Source organism: Scleropages formosus, chromosome 3, assembly GCF_900964775.1.
Source record: "Scleropages formosus chromosome 3, fSclFor1.1, whole genome shotgun sequence".
Taxonomy (NCBI): Eukaryota; Metazoa; Chordata; class Actinopteri; order Osteoglossiformes; family Osteoglossidae; genus Scleropages; species Scleropages formosus.
In genome coordinates this window covers 7,039,507-7,060,458 of record NC_041808.1, presented here as the reverse complement: position 1 = coordinate 7,060,458, position 20,952 = coordinate 7,039,507, and the positions used below count along the sequence as shown (strand labels likewise).

Genomic DNA, 20,952 nt, shown 5'->3' with positions numbered 1-20,952 from the left:
AGGAATGAAAACTTTTATTCTTGGCCAGATTGTTAAGTGCGCAGATAGTAATTTTCAGTCCGAGTGTGTGTGGGTGTGTGTGTGTGTGTGTGTGTGTGGGGGGGGGGGGGTGGTCTTAAATCACCGGAACTCTGCGAAGGACGTGCATGATCAGGTAAAACAAGGTGTTTATGTACTCCCCATAGTGTATCAAAGCTCAGATCCCCAGAAATAAAAGAAACGCAAAAAACAAGCATTAGACCGCATAATGTAAAGTATGGACAAGGGAAACAGGTGAGGCTTTGTTTAGGTGGTTGAGGTAGATCAATATCTCGGCTTGCAAACCCGGAATTTTGCCCGTTTTCCTCCCGGACTCCGCAGATCAGTTTACTTCCAGGAGACACACTGTCGCCTGCGCTCCGCTGATGGACAAGCCACAATTTTAAAAAAAAAAGAAAAAAAAAGAAAAAAAAAAAAAAATGCTGAAAAAATAGAGGGATAAAGAAAGCATTTATATTCTGAAATTAATTTAGTCTTCAGACCCGGAGCGAAACAATGAAAAGCTGTTTGTGAGTTTAAAGTTGATAGCAACCACTGTTTATTTTGTCATATGAGAATAATCCATTACGCTTTCCTACAAGACTATAGGGAGACGAGTTGGGGGGCAAAGAAGCCAGAAAAGGTGTATAATAATAACAATTAATTTTAATTAGCTGAAGATGTTTGAAGAAGGAAAAAAAAAAAAAAAAAAAAAAAGGTGCGAGGACTGTATTTGAATTCCTGCGGATTCATATGACACATTGTTAAAATGTCCAACAAATCATGGAAGTGTTTAACAAATTACATCAGTTCTGAGAATATATGACGCAAGGGTAATTCAATCTAATGTAATAAATTATAACTACAACAGCTACGTGCGCGCGGATATATTTCAGTTTCAGTGCACGGCGGTATTGCGGCTGTTTACAAAGGGAAAATCTCAGGTGCGAAACGGAAATAGACGCAAGATCTAACAAGGAGGAAAAGATCTAAGATGATCGCAGAGATTTGCAGCGTAGTGAAATACAAAAACTACGCGTTTCTGTGTTTATATGCAGTGTTTATTTTTCTGTATTTATTTATTTATTTATTTATTTATTTTTGCATTAGGACTACTCGCCGGAGAAAGGAGCGTTATTATATTTTGAATTACACGTGGCCTACGCGTCGTACGTCTTAATAAAACACCACAGAAAGAGAGTATGAGGGACGCTTAGTTTTTAATTAAATAAATGATGTCACATATGAGCCGAGTCTCGTCATAACGCGCGCGCTTAGCCTAAATGTCCGCTTTTTCAGCAAAATCCGCGGGTAAATATTTCATCCGTCGCCTGGAATTGCAGCGATGTATTTCACGCATTTGTTGGTAAACAGTGTAATTCCAATTACAGCACGGTTCGCCTTCAACTTGCGCCCTGGGGCAGCCTGTTGGGAAGGACACGGTACAAAATAGCGTGAAATGAGCGGAACGGAGCTGTCTGGTGCAGTAGTAGGTAATAACGTACATTTACATATATTATTATTGTCTGTAAGTGTCGAAGAATTTAGAGTATAAAATATATGAAGACTACATATGAACTGTATCATACTATTATGGTGATTATTATTATTATTGTCGCTGTTGTTATTTTTTACTATTATTATTACTGTTGTTTTTATAAGTTTTGCCCTTGTTTGAAAATCAATGAATGAAACTGAATGAATTACTAAAGAAAATGTGTTCGTGGGTGACATGCGACTATAAACTGGTGTCCATCTGTACCAAAACTGAACCGCTATTTTGTCATCAGCATGTTGAAAGAATTTGTTAAATGTGCTGCTTTCCCATTAGCTTCTTGGTGTTTGCTGAACAAACTAGCAGTTGTGAAACCACAGCAAAAAGCAGTAGCGGATGAAGGTTAAAAAAAAGGGTCCGTAGCAGACTGTCAGCAATAATAATAATAATAATAATAAGCGCATCCGTCGCCTTTACGGGAGATACGCGCAAAACCCGCCGCGCGCTCCATTGCGCGCTTTTCGGCGGCGCTTCAAAAGCTTAATTCGAAAAAACTTCAACCGGAAATGTGACTCGTATCATGCACTCAGAAATAGAATCCCAACATGTTTTCCTGTCTTCATTTACATACACCTCAGGGCCTAGATGTCGTCGCTAAATCTTTGCACGAATTAAAGTCTGAACGTCTCCTGTAGCACACGTTACGCCATATATTTAACATATTTACGCGAATTAAATAATTAATGGCGGGGGAAGGAAGAAAAAAAATCCTTCAACTGAATACGTACAGATGAATAGGGGTGTGACGATTTGACGTATTATTGCTGAACTTCAAACAACAGAAACAGAGAATGAACTTAGATGGATCTTTTTCAAGCTTTTTTTTTATACCACATATTTAACATATGTGTCGCCCAGTGTTTAGCCTAATGTTCGCCCGATGGACGCATTGGATGAACTAAACAAACATTCTGACGCATCCGACCAAATAATAAAAAACGTTTGGAAGAAAAAAAAAAAAAAAAAAAACCCTCCGTTACGCACAGACCTGATATTAGATATACTGCAAATCTTAGAATATGTTATTAAATAACAAGAAGGACTGTTATTTCACTGGAGAACATTTATCTTTTATTTCCCAGCCCGGGAATAATATCCCCTTGTGGCATCTCCTTCTGGTGACTATTAACACTAGACAAGCATATTGGTAAACCACATGTCGTCTACGTGGATACAGCGCAAACTCACCCAAAAATGATCCTTCGTACCTTTCTTGTTGCCTTATAAGAATGACTAAGCTTGAAGTAGGCCTAAACAAGGAGGATCGTGCGGTTATTCATAAGAATATAATATCTAATAATACAAATGGTTGAGTGAGAACAGAACGTGGAAGCCGCGCACTTTACAGCTCCGCAACATATGGACTATTGTAATACCTGCGGGGAATTTTTACCCGTTCTTCATAAAACCGCTCCGCCTTAAAAACTCCCCTCTTTTTTTTTTAAGATCGTCGCGCAGCTGAGCTAACTTTCACTGTATCTTCTTGGAGTGTAAATTAAAAGGAAAAAAAATCGTTTTTGCTGAAAAATGAAAATAGGTGCAAGACTGTAACCACCAGTCCCCCCCCCCCCCACTTCACGTTGAGTCACAGTTTAGGCAGATGCAATGACTATCTGCACATTTTATTTTAAAAGAGCACAACTCATTCCAAGAATAAACAGAATAAATCGATTTTTAATGACCATTTAAGAAAACTGATTTTTATTTTTTTTATTTTATTTTAATTTATTTCACTTTATATCAGCAGCTCTAGTGCGGATTGAATTGGTCTATCATGTCATCCACCGGGGGTCGGTGTCTTTAGGTTCACTAAGGTTTACCGTATTGTATCAGTGCTCGGTAAATAAAGTGACTCAGAGAAACTCGTCCTTTTCCCAGATCACTTCCTTATAGTGGACCACAGGTTGCAAAACTGTGTACCGGCAGCACCCAAAAGTGTACCAGTACTCCTCAAACCTGGATGTGGGACGTGCATTGACGACATGAACATGAGCGACCTTCTTGTTTTCACCGCAGAAACAACTGCCCGTCTTACTAAAATACGACTAAGTGATCTCCATTGCCAAATAAATTAAATTCCATCAGTTCAAGTCCCATTAAAAAGGAGTGACCGTGTCCACGAGTGGCCACTGTGCAGATATTCATTTACAGATTTGTAGGCTTATTTCCCTTATTTAGTCATAGCCATTCGGCCTGTGCTTAGTGCTAAACTCAGGGAAAAATCACAGTTTTGCAGTCGCTATTCATATTCCACACATCGTCTTCGTGAGGAGACACGGGGACGCGCGAGCATGCAGCTTACCGTGGGAGGTCATTACTTTTAAAAACACATTATAGAGATCAGAGGCGGTGCAAAAAGGAGAAAAGTCCAAAAAAAGTGGTTAGGCGACCAAGCGTACAGTCAAGGTGGTCTACAGTTCACTGGCTTCCTCACTAACTGTGACTATCACTGTGTTAACATGCTTGTGAGGAGCAGATTGCAGATCTGAGCGGCTCCATACATCCTAGGAAACCATGGCATTAAACATATCTGAAGGGTTTGGTTGCAAATGATCATTTACATACAGATTCTCTAGATCGGTGAAAAAAAAATTGTAGAAGTTGCCCATGTATTCAGCATGAATGCTTCACATAATCCTTCTGGGACATTCGATCTCATCAAAAAAAAGTTGCATAGTTAGTTGGACAAGCCATCAACAAAATAAAAGGCAACACAGGTGTGTACTTCACAGTGAAGTGCCGAAAATAACTTAATCTCTTTTTTGGGGAAGGAATTCTAAAACATGTAAACTACTAGAAAGCACATGATGTACGCTGTTTCTCCAGCTGTTCACAGGGAAAATAAAATAGTTACATTGGTACGGTATATAAATTATCCATACTGATGTACAGGGAAAAAGCATAGTTCTGAATTGCTCAAATTATTAAATCTAGTACCCAATTATTATTATTATTATTATTATTATTATTATTAGTGCACCCACGTACCTGCGACCTAAAAAAAACGATAATTCAGTTACTTTTGTGGAAACTGAAACGAAAAATGTCTTGTTTTCTACTTCGCACGCATTACGAAATTCCCAGTAATTTGCCAGCTATATTTCAATAAACTCGAGTTTCAAAAGCAATGACGACTGTAAATTAAGGTGTGTAAATCTGCATGAATAAAACATGCCTTAACAATGTTGTTTTTTTTTTTTTTTTTAATGCAATTATAAATTGATAAAATCTGTTCAGTAATACAACAGGTCAACGACAGACCTGCGGAAAGGTTCGGAGGTTGAATTAGAAATATAAAAATGGGATAAAAATGGGAAGGGCGCACTTTGAAGTGTTACAGAAAGTGAAAATCTTGAAGCTTACCAGATTATAAGTATGATAAATGCGAGCTTTAATAACCGCTGACGTACGAACGATTGCACCGCCGTCGCTGGACAGGGAGGGTTATATGTTCAAGGCCTAAAGTGAAGGCGGTCAGTAAGAGAATAATGTTATTTTTTGCATTAGGGGAAGTATTGAACTCCTGCCTATGAGATGTGTGGTTAAGGGAAGGGGAAGGTAAATAGGTATGACAACACTTTGCACTTTAACAATGCGAGTTTGTCCGGGTACAAGTTGTTTGTTTAACCCGACAGCTCTGTGCGCCCAGTCGCACGCTTCACACACTCATTACAGCGATTATTCACGATCTGTCGAGTGTCTTCAAGTTCGCTCACATGAACCGCTTTACCATGGTCCCTCCCGTCCGGGACAATGAATGGAGGGACGGGCCATGGATGCACCATAGGCAGCCTGTTGCTTCAGGTAACTACTGTAATTTTTTTTTTTATTTTTTTTATTTTTTTCTTATTACCCACACTGTGTCTCGGGGCAGCTGCCTTTTTGTCCACCTGAGCGCCTTTCCAATATTCCGATAAATTGCTTAATATTCTCATACAGTAGTATTTCCTTCCCAGAGGACTTCACAGAAACGCACACGTGCAAAGTTGTTTCACGCAAAACAGACAGACATGAACACACACAATGTGTGAATAATTTCTTTACATATTTTGATGCTCAAATAAAAAGAATTAATCCTCTAATATTTTGCTGATCAAACATATACCTGACTTGGTAATCAAATATATATATTTATTTTTATACATTTTATAGATATGCATATATGTCGCATTGTAAATATAATTGATTAAAAATAAACGTATAACAAATTAAATATAGTTATACAAAGCGTCGATGAATTGTTTACAATAAAACTTTCAGCCACTTCAAGCAGCACCCAAAGAATGCTCGCCACACAAAGAAACAACCGACAATAAGTTGCATATAAATATGGCTAGATTTATGATACGAGGAAATATTTATGGATGCAAATGAACGACATAAAAGCAGATTTTTTGCATACTGTTTACTATGACATAGCGGTGTTTTAATATCGTTTCGCGTTATATATGCGTATTAACTGATGTACAGTATAAAATAATGCTATACAAAGACTATAGGTAAGACTGAAGGAGAAGAAGACCTTGAAAGCATAAGGATTGTTTTCTTTATTGAACAAAGGTCTGTCTCAAAGAACTTCACCTACTTCATTCATTTAAAATAACCCTTAAATTAATTTTATGCTATTTTGAGGGCACATCTTGAAGCGCTCCTGTTATATAAAACACGCAGCTATTTAGTTCAGACCGCAAATGTTCAAATTAAAAGAAAAAAAAGAGCAAACGTGTGATTCCATGGACCTTAAGAGGTCCATACAGCGCTTGATCATTTATTTGCTGGCAGGGAATTTATTATGGTTAATTAAACAAATATCCCATCCAACCCTAACTCTACCTCATTTCAACTTTAACTGAGATTTCTGAAAGGTGCAGCTTAAATGTCACTTTGTGGTCTACTGGAAAGCATATATATTGCTGTTGCTGTTATTGTTATTAGCTGCATAACTGTGGCGATGAAGTGAAGCGCTGAAATATGAGCGGCCCGCTGTTCTACGGAATTGCAGCGCCCTCAATCTGTGAGCGCGGGGTAACATTAAAAAATGAGCTCTGCAATCTTTTCCAGCACATTTTGGAAACGTACTCGGAAAAATCAGTCCTTTCAGAGGTCAGTAATCTAAAACGCTTATAGTACTTTTTCCCTTTGCCTATGCTAATAAGCAAATATGCAAACATTAATGACTGATTTCTTATAGCGTATATCTGAGTTTTTTTTTTTTTTTTCCACAAACAGGTTGTTTGTGTATAAACGAGTAGAGTTCACTGTAAACGCCACAAGCCCATGAGCTTTAGGTAATATACGCTGCCATATATTAATTTCTCACCCAAGAGAAATTGAATAGCACCGCTAGTCTTTTATCTAATGAGAAAATTGGAACAGGACGGGCGCGCGACACACATCAGTGGAACAATACGCTTAATTTTTCTTTTAAACTACGCATTCATCTTAAAACAATGTCTAAAATTTGACTAAACAATGGCAATGCAGTCGCTTTAATGAAACAAATATGTTTAATACATATGACACAAGTAATCATTGTCAATTACATTAATAGCAATCTATAAATACTGTATATTTCAATTTCTGCGTTTCAAGGGGGGGGGGACCCCAGTGCATCGGCCGTTAAAATATTGTACAACCAAACTGCAAGTATAACATGTTGCAAAGTCATGCAAAGGAACTGTAAAAAAGCAGCAAATTATGTCGATTATTTGTGAACACAATGATACATTGTAGTTCCGTGGTGTTTGAATATAGAAACAAATCAAGGACCGACGCTTTATTGGAACGTCCATTTTTTAAATTGTATAATGTAAAATCCAAAACATTTTCAAAAACATCATAAAACGTTGTTATGATGCTGAGAATATTATCATTTTTTTTTTCTGTTTTTTTTTTTTTCCCTGAAACCTAACATTGCCCTTGTCTCGACATTACATTAAATATACATTATATTTGGTTTTGACACATTTCCACTGCCCCAGGTTCGACTTTAAATCATTGTCTTCCCCACACCGGTACACACTGGTATGATCAGGTTATTAACAAATATTTTTTTACACGTGGCCGAGGTAAAGATACCATATTTTTACCTGTGGTTCAGGTATATAAGGCGACGATGGCTCACGTGAAATGTAAACCAAGCAGATTGAAAAATTAAGCACAATACATAACCCATTTAAAGTACAGGCCTTCTGCTGTGTTTCTTATGAGGCTTATTACACTCTAGTGCACACTGTTCATAAATATTTTAGAAAATACTGTTTAAAATAATTTAATTCAAGACTATGCATAAACAATCTGTCGAAAACACATTCGCTTCATTATCACTGTTATAATAATGTTAAATTACTTATGTAGATATGATGAAACCGAAGCCCAATTAAAAAAAAAAAAAATCTGGTATTTTCCACTCGAAATTTAGAATATTATATAAAAATAAATAAATGCAGCATAGGCTATTTTGGGGAGATACAATCTTTTCGAAATTTTCTTAAATAGCGTACATTTCCCCTGAAATCGGTTCATTCTTTTCGTCTGCTGTGGTCACCCCATTTAACATTTCTAGGATATCATCTTCTCAATGGAGATAGAGTTCCTCTTGGATAAAAGGCTATCGCATTACATTTGGAAATAGTTTTCCAATGGTTTGTAAGAAATAAACTGCTTGATATTTCTGAATGACCAAAAAACGTTATTCTACTTTATTAGTTTCTTTCACTTTCAATTCGACATCAAATGAAAAAAAAATAATAAACCGGATTTTTGAGCGATTCTACTTTAAGCAGTTTTCCAATATTTAGAAGATATGCATACATATGTATGAATATATTTCCAAACTACTGAATTAATACGGTGAGGCTTCAAATTTATACAGCTGGATTAAAAAAAAAAAAAAAAAAAAGTATTAGCACAGTACAGTAAAAAGTAACAGCAATAAAAATAGAAGATGCCTTTTTCATAAAAAAAAAAAAAAAAAATCAGTCGCATTTTTGTCTGTATATGAGAGCACGACGTTTGAGGCTATATCCACCATCAATATGCAAAGAGGAAGCACACAACCAGAAGAAACGAACCGCAGGTTTTCCTAAATTCCTTCAATAAAATCCCCTCGTGTTTGCATATGTATACAAATTTCCAACTCATGTTTTGCAAATCACTGCGTGCGCTTACAGAAAACCTTTAAAATACAAAGTTAAACACAAGTTTCTTTCTTCCCCCCCCCCCTCCCAAGGTCGAGGCCCTGCATGCTCAGTTTTCATTAATTTAACTTTCTCATGCACAGAACACTTTTTCTGGGGGGGATGGGGAGAAAAAGTTGAAACACCCTTTTTTTTTTCTATTTGAGCTGCAATAAAGACAACGTGTTCATGGTAAATAGACGTAACCTATCGTTTTATTTTGTTCGGTAAAGCGACAAACACGGGCAGAAGACCACAATATCACAATCATGAATTTTAAAGACGACATTAACAATCACTCATTACCTTATAAGGCATTTACTCAACACGGGTTACACGTTCGCAAAGTTAACCTATAATTACAATAGGCTGTAACATTTCACTAATTACAAAAAGAAATGTGACCTGGTGGTGACCACATACATTAAAAATATGCACAACACAAACTAAAGGCATTCATTGATTTTGTCCCCTTCAGAAACGGCTCTGCTAAGATGTTCTTCAACACCCAAAGTTACTTGAGCATTTCTTATTCCAGTCTTTGGTCTATAAAGTAACAATAATGACAAAAAAAAAATATATATATAAAGGAATGATTCGCTTATGTGTTTAATAATAGGAAAAGGACAAAATAACAAAGAGCCATGGTTTGAGTACGGGCGTTCTTAAGTGTACTTTTTTTTGAAAAAAAAAAAAAAAAAAAAAAAAAACACATTTATTTGAAAGTAACAATAAAAATTAGTGTTTAATTTCGTAAAATCATAACCCACCAGCGCACTCATGGTACGTGATAATACTGCAAAACATTGAGATCTGGTGGCAGAAGTAATGGTAGTAGATATTTTATATTAAAATTAGATAAATCTGCAGTCACTATTTAAATACACATTCTACGGTAATTATACTGCCTTCCAAAAAAAAAAAAAAAAAAAAAAAAAAAAACCCTACGTTTATTCTTCGTTTTGTTTTTTTTTTTTTTTTTTTTTTTCCTCCTCTCTTTTTTCTTCTTCTTCTTCTCACATTGCACGTTGCTGACAGTGGAATAATAAACAACCCCCCGACACTAGACGTTATGTGTATAGAAAGAAACTGGAAATCTGAATAAAAAATACCTGGAGTTCGGCTGCCTCTCATTTTTCCTCTTCGTTTACATTCTCCTTTATATATAATTACAACGTAAATGGCGCGTAAAACGTTCACTTACAGTCTGATCCTTGTGGATGTTTGTTAGTGTATAAGCGGGTTTGAGGCGGACCCCTGGTTCTGATGTGTGAAGTAATCGGAAAGTCCTCCGGAAAGTCCTGAGGAGAAACTTGGCAGAGAGGGTCTTAAAGATTCACAGGGGAGAGATGACGGCGCCTGTGGGGAGGAGGAGGAAGCGGCCCGGGCCGTCATTGACGTGCTGCTCTGAGAAGTCATTGACGGGTGCGGAACGTGCGGGAAAAAGTAACTGGTCTGTCCGGCAAGCAGGTTCACCGAGCACGGGTTCAAAGAGTACGTGCCAGAACAGGGCACGGACAGACCGCACGGCACCGACGCGGCCAAGGCTGCTGCCGTCAGGTGGTGCGTGGCGTACGGAATCTCCCCGTTCACGAGCCTGTCCACGCTTAGCCCGTTCGAGGCGGGGAAGGAGTGGTTGTTCCCCAAACTGTTTTGAGTCAACATGGTACTGTAAGGCATCGGGTGACTGGGGTAAGCCGAGGAGGTGCCGTTATAGCTCAACGCGCCGCTCGCCCTCGGGTGGTGCAGCGACAGGAAGGGGGACATGGGCCAGTATAAAGAGCTCGCCCTATCCATGAACGTGAGTCCCGTGGAAGTAAGGCGGGCGCCGCGCTTAAACGCCAGCTTGGCCCTAGACGTGGTGGATCTCCTGCGAAGTTTGCCCGTGGTCCCGCCGATAAACACGTCGTCACTGGAGGGGTCAAGCATCCAGTAATTGCCCTTACCGGGGTCATCGTAATGCCGCGGAACTTTAACGAAACACTTGTTTAAACTGAGGTTATGCCTGATGGAATTCTGCCAGCCCTGCTTGTTCTCTCGGTAGTAGGGGAAATTTTTCATGATGAACTCATAAATACCGTTCAGGGTGAGCCGCTTCTCCGGACTCTGCCGAATGGCCATCATGATCAACGCATTGTAACTGAAAGGGGGTTTCTCATACTTGCCGTTTTTCTTCTCCCCGTCCTTGCCGGCGTCCCCTTCCTTGCCGCAATCCTTTTTCTCTTCCTGCTGCTGCTGCTGCTGCTGCTGCTGCTTCTCCTTCTCGTCCGCGCACGCCGACTCGTGCGACGCGCTGTCACTTTTGCAGCAGATGTTGTTCTCCGCCTTGGCGTCGGGCGCCGGGTTCTGCAAGGGGACCTTCTCCTCTTCGTCGAGCGCTGATCTGTGGTGGTTGTCGCTCTGAGCCGCCTCCGGCACCAGGCTGTTTATACTGAACGATGATTTAGGAATCATTTTCACCTCTTTCCGTTCTCCCATATCCAACATCACACGCAAGTTAAAATGACAACAGTAGCACAGTTGGATCTCAATCTCTTACGCTGGCAACTCCTCTAATAAAAAACAACAACTACTTCATGTTCTTTAAAAACACGTCGATAAGAGACAGCTAGCTACAATTAATTACGGAGCCACAGACAGTAAGCTGTAAAAAAAATGGTTGAACCTTTTTTAGACTACAACCAACCACAGGAGCGTAAGTATTAACGCGTCTCTTCCCCTCCCAGCCAATCATTGAACAGATATTAGCAGCTGCTCAGACGCGTAAGGATACACAAGGCTCGGCGATGCACCCGAAATGTGCCCAATCCCATCAACAAAGGTTTTCATTCTCGACTCCAAATCCTACCAGGAAAATAGTTAACATCAGCTCCATCCATCTCAATGTTTTGGATAATTTCAGTCTACTGATTCAGTGTTTTTTTTTTTTTTTTTTTTTCCCCGCATTTAAAAGTTTGTTTATATAACCCGAGAAAACACGAGCGCAGAGAAAGGTGATGGAAGAGTGGAGGTACTACTTTCTGTCTCCACGTGCTATTAAAATCGAGATATTTCGCGGCGCGTATCTGATGCGGGCGGAATTGGGCGAGAAAAGGAGAAAAGATTTATTTTTATTGTACGTGGAGCTGGTTTAACATCCTACTATATATTAAAAAATAAAAATAAAAAAGCGTGAAATGCTGTTGCGCGTGGTTTGCCTTGAAATAAGCGCATTTAAAAAAATTTCAAGCCCTGCACCTCTTAAGTGAGCCGACAAATTGTATTAGGGTTTCTTTTTTTTTCTTATTTATTTCATTTATTATAAATGTTTTCTTTAAGACGTCGTGCGTTGGTTCCGCTACATGCCTGTCATTGTAAGACGCGAAACAAGCGAGTTTGTGCTTCAAAGCTCGATGCGTTTGGTTGATTTCACTCATTTTTCCCCCCCTTTTACCATATTTCTACAGAGTGATTTGCGGGAAAGACCTGGATTGCGTTACGTTAAGTCACTTAATGGCATATAACTTAAGGGGGTTATAATTGATTCGTTTTAGGAAGATCCTTAGTGGACTATATATTAATGACAAAAAAAAAACAAGTATTTATTAATTCAAATTCAGTGTTATCACCAGCAGAATAGGCGCAGTAAATACTGCAACAACGGTGTTGTTCATTATTTAAAAGCTCACATCTTTGGGACAATTTCTACACGATAATTAAAAATCAATACGTTGATTAAAATGGTACGCCCGACTTTGGTGTAAATGAATTGTGTAACATTCGCTCTACACACAAGGCCACGAGAAAGTCGGGTGCGCACTTTGACGAGCGGAGGGGAAAAAAGCCGCAATTAACGGGGGAAAAGTTTTGCCTTGAAATTATTCTCATTTTCTGCAGGGATCTGCACTCAACAGGAAGTGATTTATGCATCTTTGATAAAGTGACACATAGCTAAGCAGAGCCTATATGGACCTAGAGCAGCTTCGGCTGTTTGCGTCTCATTATAGTCGCCTAGTTTGATGGTTCTTGTTCATAATAAATGATGACGACGTTCGCATTGTCTACGTAACATAGATTCGTTGCAAGTGACAAAGGTAAATATTTACTAACTCCCACCCGCCCTAACTGACAGAAAAATAAATAAACAATTACAAATAAAGACGCAGACTCAAAACAATAGTGGATCATCGTTGGATTTAGACTGCTGCTCATGTTAGCATTTTTTTTAATAACTGATATCCGCCCAGAACACAGTTTATTTACTGCGAATGCAAAATGTAAGAGTAGATTGATGCTATTACTCAAGGTTGAGAAATACAATGAGGATGAAATATTTAATTTTACAATAAGGGCCTTATTTAATACACAGATTTTCTATGCGCTCCGAATACAAAACTTAAGCATCTGCCTTTTTTTTGACCTTACATTTGCTTACCAGAGTATTATTAAATCCAGTCTGGTATTGAGTGATGTGTTCCGATTCACTGGCCTTTCAACTGATCTTTTTTTTTATTTACCATAATCCGCGTTCGTATATATTTCACGCACAGAATCCAGTAAATGTACTTCTCAAACATCAGTAGTATATATAGAAATCGCTCAGCACGTATATATTATCATAAAACATGCATAGACCGGTGATCATAAAGAGATAAGGGCTATTCATGAATACACAATAAAATCCGCATACTTACTGAGATAATGCTAATTTTTACCATGGCAGATTGCTCTTAACTGATGGCTTAACCGACGACAGCGCATCAGTCTCATATCTTTTTTTTTTTTCGTTGCATTATTCATGATTTTACACTCGGGAAAATTATGGATGGCAAAAATAAATGAAAGTTAAAGGTGTCACAGAGGAAATATAATATGGAGACACCGAGCACTTATGCGCTCTCTTGCAATCGTCGGTGGATCGCAAGCGTAAAACCAAAATGCCCGCAGGTTTTATTTATTGGCTTTATGAAGGGAAAATATGAGAGACGGGTTTTCGGAGGGATCCGAGCGCTTCCAGTCGGGGATAAAGGGTGAAGTGCAGGTAAGGGGGCCAAGAATTGCTGTTTGCCGCGCTTCAGTGCCGTGGCTGCGCCGCTGCTTACAGGTTGCGCGATCACGTTTGCGGGATTCACAGCGGCGAAGCGAACTTCCCGGCGCGCGCGCTAGCGTGCGCGCGCGCTCTCGCCGCAAACGCGTTACTTTGAAGCAGCAGCCGCAACGCGTCACTCATTAGGAGCCGGCGGGTTGTCAGCGCTTTCTTAGCACTGAGGGACCCGGCACAAAATTAAATTAAGATCCCGATGTCTATAATGAGCGTCTACTAGGCTTGTCACTTTAGCATCTCTCGATCATAACATTATGGCATAGCGGAATGCTTGAAAAGAAGCCTTGTGGGCGAAAAACAGTGGTAACTTAGAGCTGCTAAGCCCGTGTGATCTGTTTTCATCCCCGCACAGGTCCGTTCGAGTTTTGGGAGCTTTGTCCCAAATAAACAAATCAACACTGCGATCAATAAAATCCGTTCGATAACGGCCGCGTCACATATACGTATTAACACTTAAAGTGTGAGGCCTGTATGCAGAAGACAGGTCCGTGCGTGCGTGCGCGTGTGCGTGATCGCCAATAAACAAGTTACAATAACACATAAAAGCAATGAGAGCACATGTTTGAAAAACAGAAAATCCAAAAAAGCAATTAACCTATTAATATGGACGTTTTATTATGGGCAACATTTTTTTTTTTTTTCAATGTTTTTACATTCAAAGTGTTCAAATGCGCGTGAAAACAGAAAGAAAAACGGCGAAAATTAATGCTGCTCTCAGAACCAGTTTTCCTCATTTGCGGCGACAGATCAAGCCAACAGACAACGCTACTATCCTGTTAACGCACTGATGCCAGGGTTGAGCAGTTAGGATTTCTAACAAATATAAATGTAAATAATCGGGCATCAGAAATTTCATGAATCGCTGCCTGCAAAAAAATAAATAAATAAATAAATACAAAAAAATAAAGAAAAAAAAAAACAAAGAATCGAATACACCAGAAAGGAAAACAGATGGAATGGAAGGGGGAAATATATAATTCGAATACGAATTTACACCTTAACCATCAAGAGGCAGCATGAAAGCGAAATGACAAAAATCAGGTCTTTTCATTCTAGGCTCACAGTGTCGGATTTTAGACCGCGAAATTCAGAGATAATTACACGAACCGCTTGGAGATTTAATGAGCGTTTGCAGTGAATGTTTAAAGTGGATCTTCCTAATATTTCAATTACTCCTCTCATTTGCCATTTGCTGTAGGATGCTGTAAAAAGACATTTCATACCGCGTTGTCTCTCCTTTTTAGGAAACCTCTAATTGGATGATCAGGGAATATACATAACAGTGCGCGTGCTAGGAGCCGTCTCTTTCGACCAGTTACTTAAGGAAGAAAATTAAGTAGGCTATCATAAACCTGAGCAAAATGATTCTAATAACCGTAAGATCTGCATGAATAGGGCATCTTAAAAGTTGCCGATGACTCAGGAATATTACTATATATCTAAACATTGCATAGAGGTGAAACAATTGCACAGCTGTAGGCTATTGTTCAAAAACAGCCCTGTAGCGCCAGGGCTCTTAAAACAGGCCTATTCTAGTCATCTGGCAGTCGGCGAAGAGCTTTAATTTTATGTTGGTTCATTTAACGAAGACGCGTTAAATGATGAAAAGTCATACATTTTACTCTTAAATGCTTTAGTGATATATTGTGCGGCGAGAATCTCAGGAGCGGAGAGAGAGAAGGGCTCGTCCCCCTGCTTTATTAATGGGTGTATAGAGACATCTAGTGGTAGATGTGTGAATCGCAGGGAATATTTTACAAGCGTGTTTCCATTAGTCCGCGTTATTGCTGACGTTTCTTAGGATTTATGGTGCTTATCAGTGTCCCTCGGTTTTATAGAGCAATTAAGAGATTAAAACGTAACAAGGTACTAATTAAATTTTTTTTCTCACGTGTTCCAGCATACCTTGCGATGGACTGGCGCCCGGTCCATGGTGCCCCCCAAACCACTATCCTTTCACCCAATGCTCCCTGGATAGGGTCCGGATCACCGCAACCCTGCTCAGCACAAGCGGTTATTGAAATTGGATGGATGGATTTTCCAACATGCAAGACTGCATTCTGCCAAAAAGAACGTTTTCAATTTTTTTGATTAATTAAACGTTTTTAATTTTTCCAAGAGTGTTAATCGGTATTATTTTAATGTAATCAAAAATACTGGAATGTTCACCCTAGGATTCCGTGTTCTCAATTCTTCATATCTGTGTTATTCTTCTTTCTTTCAGCTTCATTCATTCAGCAACCATATTATGTTGTTTGATCGATACTTGAAGTGCCCTATTTGAAAACAGTATATAGATGGATGAATTTAAAATGCGATATCCATCCATCCATCCATCCATCCATCCAGCCATCCATCATTCTAGGCTTGTGGTGGCAATCGGGAGAGCAGAGAAGCCCAGACATCCCTGTCCCTCACAACTTCCTCCAGCAGAACCCTGGGATCCCCAGCTGCTCCAAAGCCAACTAGGCGATATAATCTCTCCAGTGGGTCCCGGGCTGACCTCGGGGCCTCGTCCCAGTCGGCCGTGCCTGGTATACCTCCAAAGGGAGGCGCCCAGGGGGGTATTCTTACCAGATGCCCGAACCACCTCAACTGGCTCCTCTCAATGCGGAGGAGTAGCGGCTCTACTCTAAGTTCCTCCCGGGTGGCCAGACTCCTCACCCTGCCAGGAAGAGTGAGTCCCAACAACCTGCAGAGAAAACTCATTTTAGCCTCTTGTATCCACAATCTTATTCTTTTGGTCATTACCCAGAGTTCATGACCATAGGTGAGGGTAGGGACATAGACCGACATGTAAATAGAGAACTCTCTTTATTCTTCGGCATGAAAAAAGAAATATTTAACCTGTACGAACTCTGGAGACACCTTTTTGGGTAGTGGATTTCTCAGACAATGGTACTCAATCACACTTTTGAAATATTGCAGTTTTTTGCCTTTATATATTTGGATGTATTCATAATAGTTTATATGTAACTGTGATCCAGCGTTGCTACTGTTGCTAATATTAATAAGAATTTTTAAAATGAGTGGTTAGAGCTGCTGCCTTTGGACCAAAGGTCACAGGTTTAGTTCCCACCTCCAGCCGCAATACCCTTGAGCAAGGTTCTTACCCTAAACTGCTCCAGTAAAATTAGCCAGCTGTCTAAACAGGTAAATAGCTGTAGGTAGATTAACATTGTAAGTCGCTTTGTAGAAAAGCATCAGATAAATGAATAAATGTAAAAGTAAAAAAAAAAGTTCAACATAAGCAAAATATAACCTGTAGTTTGAAGCTTAATTTCCCAAGCAATTTTTCGATTGCCCCTGCAGTCTGCACGAAGTATAACTAACGGTCTGTAATTCGAAATCGCTGTGTTTGCCAAGTGCAGCATCCACCTCCAGTGCATCTTCATCCTGTATCCCAGTAATGCTACCATACAGCAACTATATGATTATTACTTATAAACTGGCTTAGAATTGTTACTTAATCTAGAATACCGAGGAGGGGTGAGCAGCTACTCGCCCTTGGACCCCCAGAGATTTTTTCCTCCCTTGATTTTCGGTTAGGATTTTTTGTTCCTTTTCTTCGTGGCTAGTAGGCTTAGTTGGTAATCAACTGTCTTCTTTCTTTCTTTATATGATGTATTTGTTTTCCTTTACCTTCTGCCTGTGTTAAAGTGCTCTGTGTCACTGTGTGAGAAGAGTGCTTTATAAAAATAAAATGAATTGAATTAAATTGAATAATGATGTTCCAGAGGATGGATCGGTTCCACGCTCAACAGCCACAGCGACTGCTTGGGCACTCTAGGCCAAAGACAAACACATAACATGGGCATGACTGCTCATTTCACAACCACTAAGTCTAAATTTAAAAAAACCAATACTGACACTAAACTGAAAAAGGCCCATAAGCACGGCCTCCTGACGCTTCTGTTTCCCAGCTGAAGGTACTATATTAGATCTTTTACTTGCAGCCCCCCCCAGACATATTAGGTAACTATTCCCAAGATCACTCATACCCACAGGTACAGGAACAAAATGGCATTTCTGTTTACATTCAAATATTACTGTGTACGGAATAACTAAGGTAAAGTGAAATTTTTACAGCATAGTTAAATCATCACCTCAGGCAATGTTATAATTCATTTTATAATCCAATGTCTGTCAGATAGATATAAGAATGTAAATTAGGTCTCTCCTCAAAATGTAAATATATTAAATCACGTCAATGCACCGCAACATGTTCCTTAATATTTAGCGGTTCCAAAAATGAATGTTCAAGAAAAAAAAAAAATTCACTGTATTTCTAATAAGAATTTTATAATACATTTTTTTTTTTTAAAATCAGCTATTGTGCCGTAAGAAAATGGAAACATAAGATGCAAAATTTTTGATGAACTGTGAAAGCTTGGTCCATATTTATGTGTGTTATATTCAGAAACATTCAGGTTAACATGGATGGAATGAAAATACATTCAGAGTGTCTATCCATCCATTATCAATAACTGCTTGTTGAGAGCAGGGTCACAGTGGTCCAGAACCTATCCTGGAAGCAGAGGATATGAGCCAGGGTACACCTTGGATGGGATGCCAGTCCTTAATAGGGCAATTACACACATTTACTAGCACATACACATACTAAGGTCAATTTTGAGTCACCAGATTACTTGAAACATTTACATTTATTCATTTAGCAGACGCTTTTGTCCAAACCAACGTACATCTCAGCAAAGGTACAATTTATGCATTACATTAAGAGAAAAGATGTCTTAGCAGTGTGTTGAGGAAACCAGAGCACCCTAAAGAAACCCAAATAAGCACAAGAAGAACATGGAACATCCACACAGAAATCCAAGCCCGCAGCCCAGGAGGAACCAGAATCACCCACTGCACCACCGTGCTGTTCTGTATTTTGATTCACTTAAATTGTATTAGTTATTTTTCATTAAAAGTACCTTTTTGTTTTAATTTAAAATTGCTGTCTTTACCCTAAGGGGGTGCGGCGGCGCGGTGGAGCAGTGGGTTGGACCAGGTCCTGCTCTCCAGTGGGTCTGGCGTTCGAGTCACGCTTGGGGTGCCTTGCAACGGACTGATGTCCTGTCCTGGGCGTGTCCCCTCCCCCTCCTGTATTGCCGGGTTAGGCTCCGGCCCCCCCGCGACCCTGTATGGGACATGCAGTTTCAGATGAGATGCGTGTGTGTGTCTTTACCCTACCTTTAACATACGTATTATATTATTAGGTATCCATGCATGTACACATGTAAGCTCAACTAACCTTGTGAGCAACTAAAACTATGGACAATTACATATGATTTTTACATTTTATTCATTTAGCCAACACTTTTCTCTAAAGCAACTTACACTCTTAAGGTTATAATTATCCCCCCTTTCATACAGCTGGGTAATTTTATTGGAGCAACTCAGGATAAGTATTTTGCTCAAAGGTTCTACAGCCAGAAAGGGGGGGGGGGGGGGGGGGAATCAAACCTGCAACCTTTAGATCCAACGATAGCAGCTCCAAGCACCATGCTACTGGCTATCCCTGGGGATTTTCATGCAGATACTGCATATGCACAGATATTAATGCTTTATTTTACCTTCATACTTCAACGTACTTTGTAGTAATTAAATGTTTTTACTATATCATGATTTTCCATCAAAAAATGAAAGATGAAAATATCCCAAATCAAAAGAGATCTACAAAATATGGACATATTCATAACTATGGATACTTAACCAAAAGTTTGACATCTATAAGTAATTCTTTCTGCAGAAGATTTAAGGGAGTGACTGTGTCTCGCAACACACGGAGTAAACTGTAAACATCCATGAACATAGCATAGGGAGGAACCCTGTCATTTCAGAAAGGGAACATTAATAAGAGCTGAAAAGCGGCCTAGTAAAAACAGCGTTGCCTATGAATCCTTGCCTGTCAAGTCTGTCAAAGCAAACAAAATCAATGGGTTTTCAGAGTATAAAAATAGAAGCTGTGCAGGTTTCGGGGCTTGCAGGAAGAAAATTCAAGTCTCTTGAAAAACTGAAAACTAAAATCCTTCTTCTCATTGTATTGGTGATACAGAAATGAGTGAAATCAGTTTTTACCGTTTTGTTGTACTTTGTCGCCATCTAGTGTTCGTAATTAGTACTGAACTCACTGAGGAGCACCAACCACTGACATGAATGCAGGGTCACAGCAGCCTGCTGCCTATCCTGGAAACACTGGGTGCTGGGCTGGGCTTTGAACAGGCGAGTCACACAGATTAAGGACAATTTACCTGAAACCACAGCTGAAACTGTGGGAGGAAGCTGTGAGGTACCCATGCTACCCACTGCACCATCAGTAATGGAGTTTCTAACTACTTCAGCTTATGAATACAGCTTGGATTGTAATGGATTCACTCACTTACACAGTGGTTCATAAATCTAACCACTACATCACAGTCATAAACAGCTCAAGAATGCAGATGCCCCTTAATTTATTTACAGGTTAGGCCCAGCAAAAAGCTCCACAAAAGGCTATGATGAATTAAAAACTTGCTGCAAGGCTTTTGGGGGAGGCAAAACCTGCTGTTTCTCCACCTTGGCTGGCAGCTGCACATGATGTCGGCTCATTATGAGGAAGCAAGTACCAGGTATGGTCAATTCAGGAAAATGTACACTGTATTTTCCTTTTGTGATTTGCTGTGTTGTATGATCACGAGTTCTTAACTTACATTTACATGACATTTACATTTAGAGTAATGTAAAGGTAAAATGTAACTTTAACTACCTAGAATGTCAATTCCATTAAGAGCGATATGATTTTACACACACACACACACACATTTTCAGAACCGCTTGTCCCATACGGGGTCACGGGGAACCGGAGCCTACCCGGTAACACAGGGCGTAAGGCCGGAGGGGGAGGGGACACACCCAGGACGGGATGCCAATCCGTCGCAAGGCACCCCAAGCGGGACTTGAACCCCAGACCCACCGGAGAGCAGGACTGCGGTCCAACCCACTGCGCCACCGCACCCCCCCTTAGATATGATTTTAACATTCTTAAAAAGATAGAAAAAAAAAATATTGCACTGATAAATTAAACCATATCTGCTTAAAGGTACTTTAACACTTAATATCGCAGATAGTTTAAA

General features: G+C 39.6%; 1 protein-coding gene across 1 annotated transcript; it reads right to left on the bottom strand.

Annotated features, from left to right (window-relative positions):
* Positions 1-9,789: 9,789 nt before the first annotated feature.
* Positions 9,790-11,238, bottom strand: foxg1a (forkhead box G1a). Its single transcript, XM_018734748.2, has one exon. It carries the CDS (start codon positions 11,236-11,238, stop codon positions 9,979-9,981), a length of 1,260 nt encoding a protein of 419 aa, XP_018590264.2. The 3' UTR covers positions 9,790-9,978.
* Between the last annotated feature and the right edge of the window lie 9,714 nt (positions 11,239-20,952).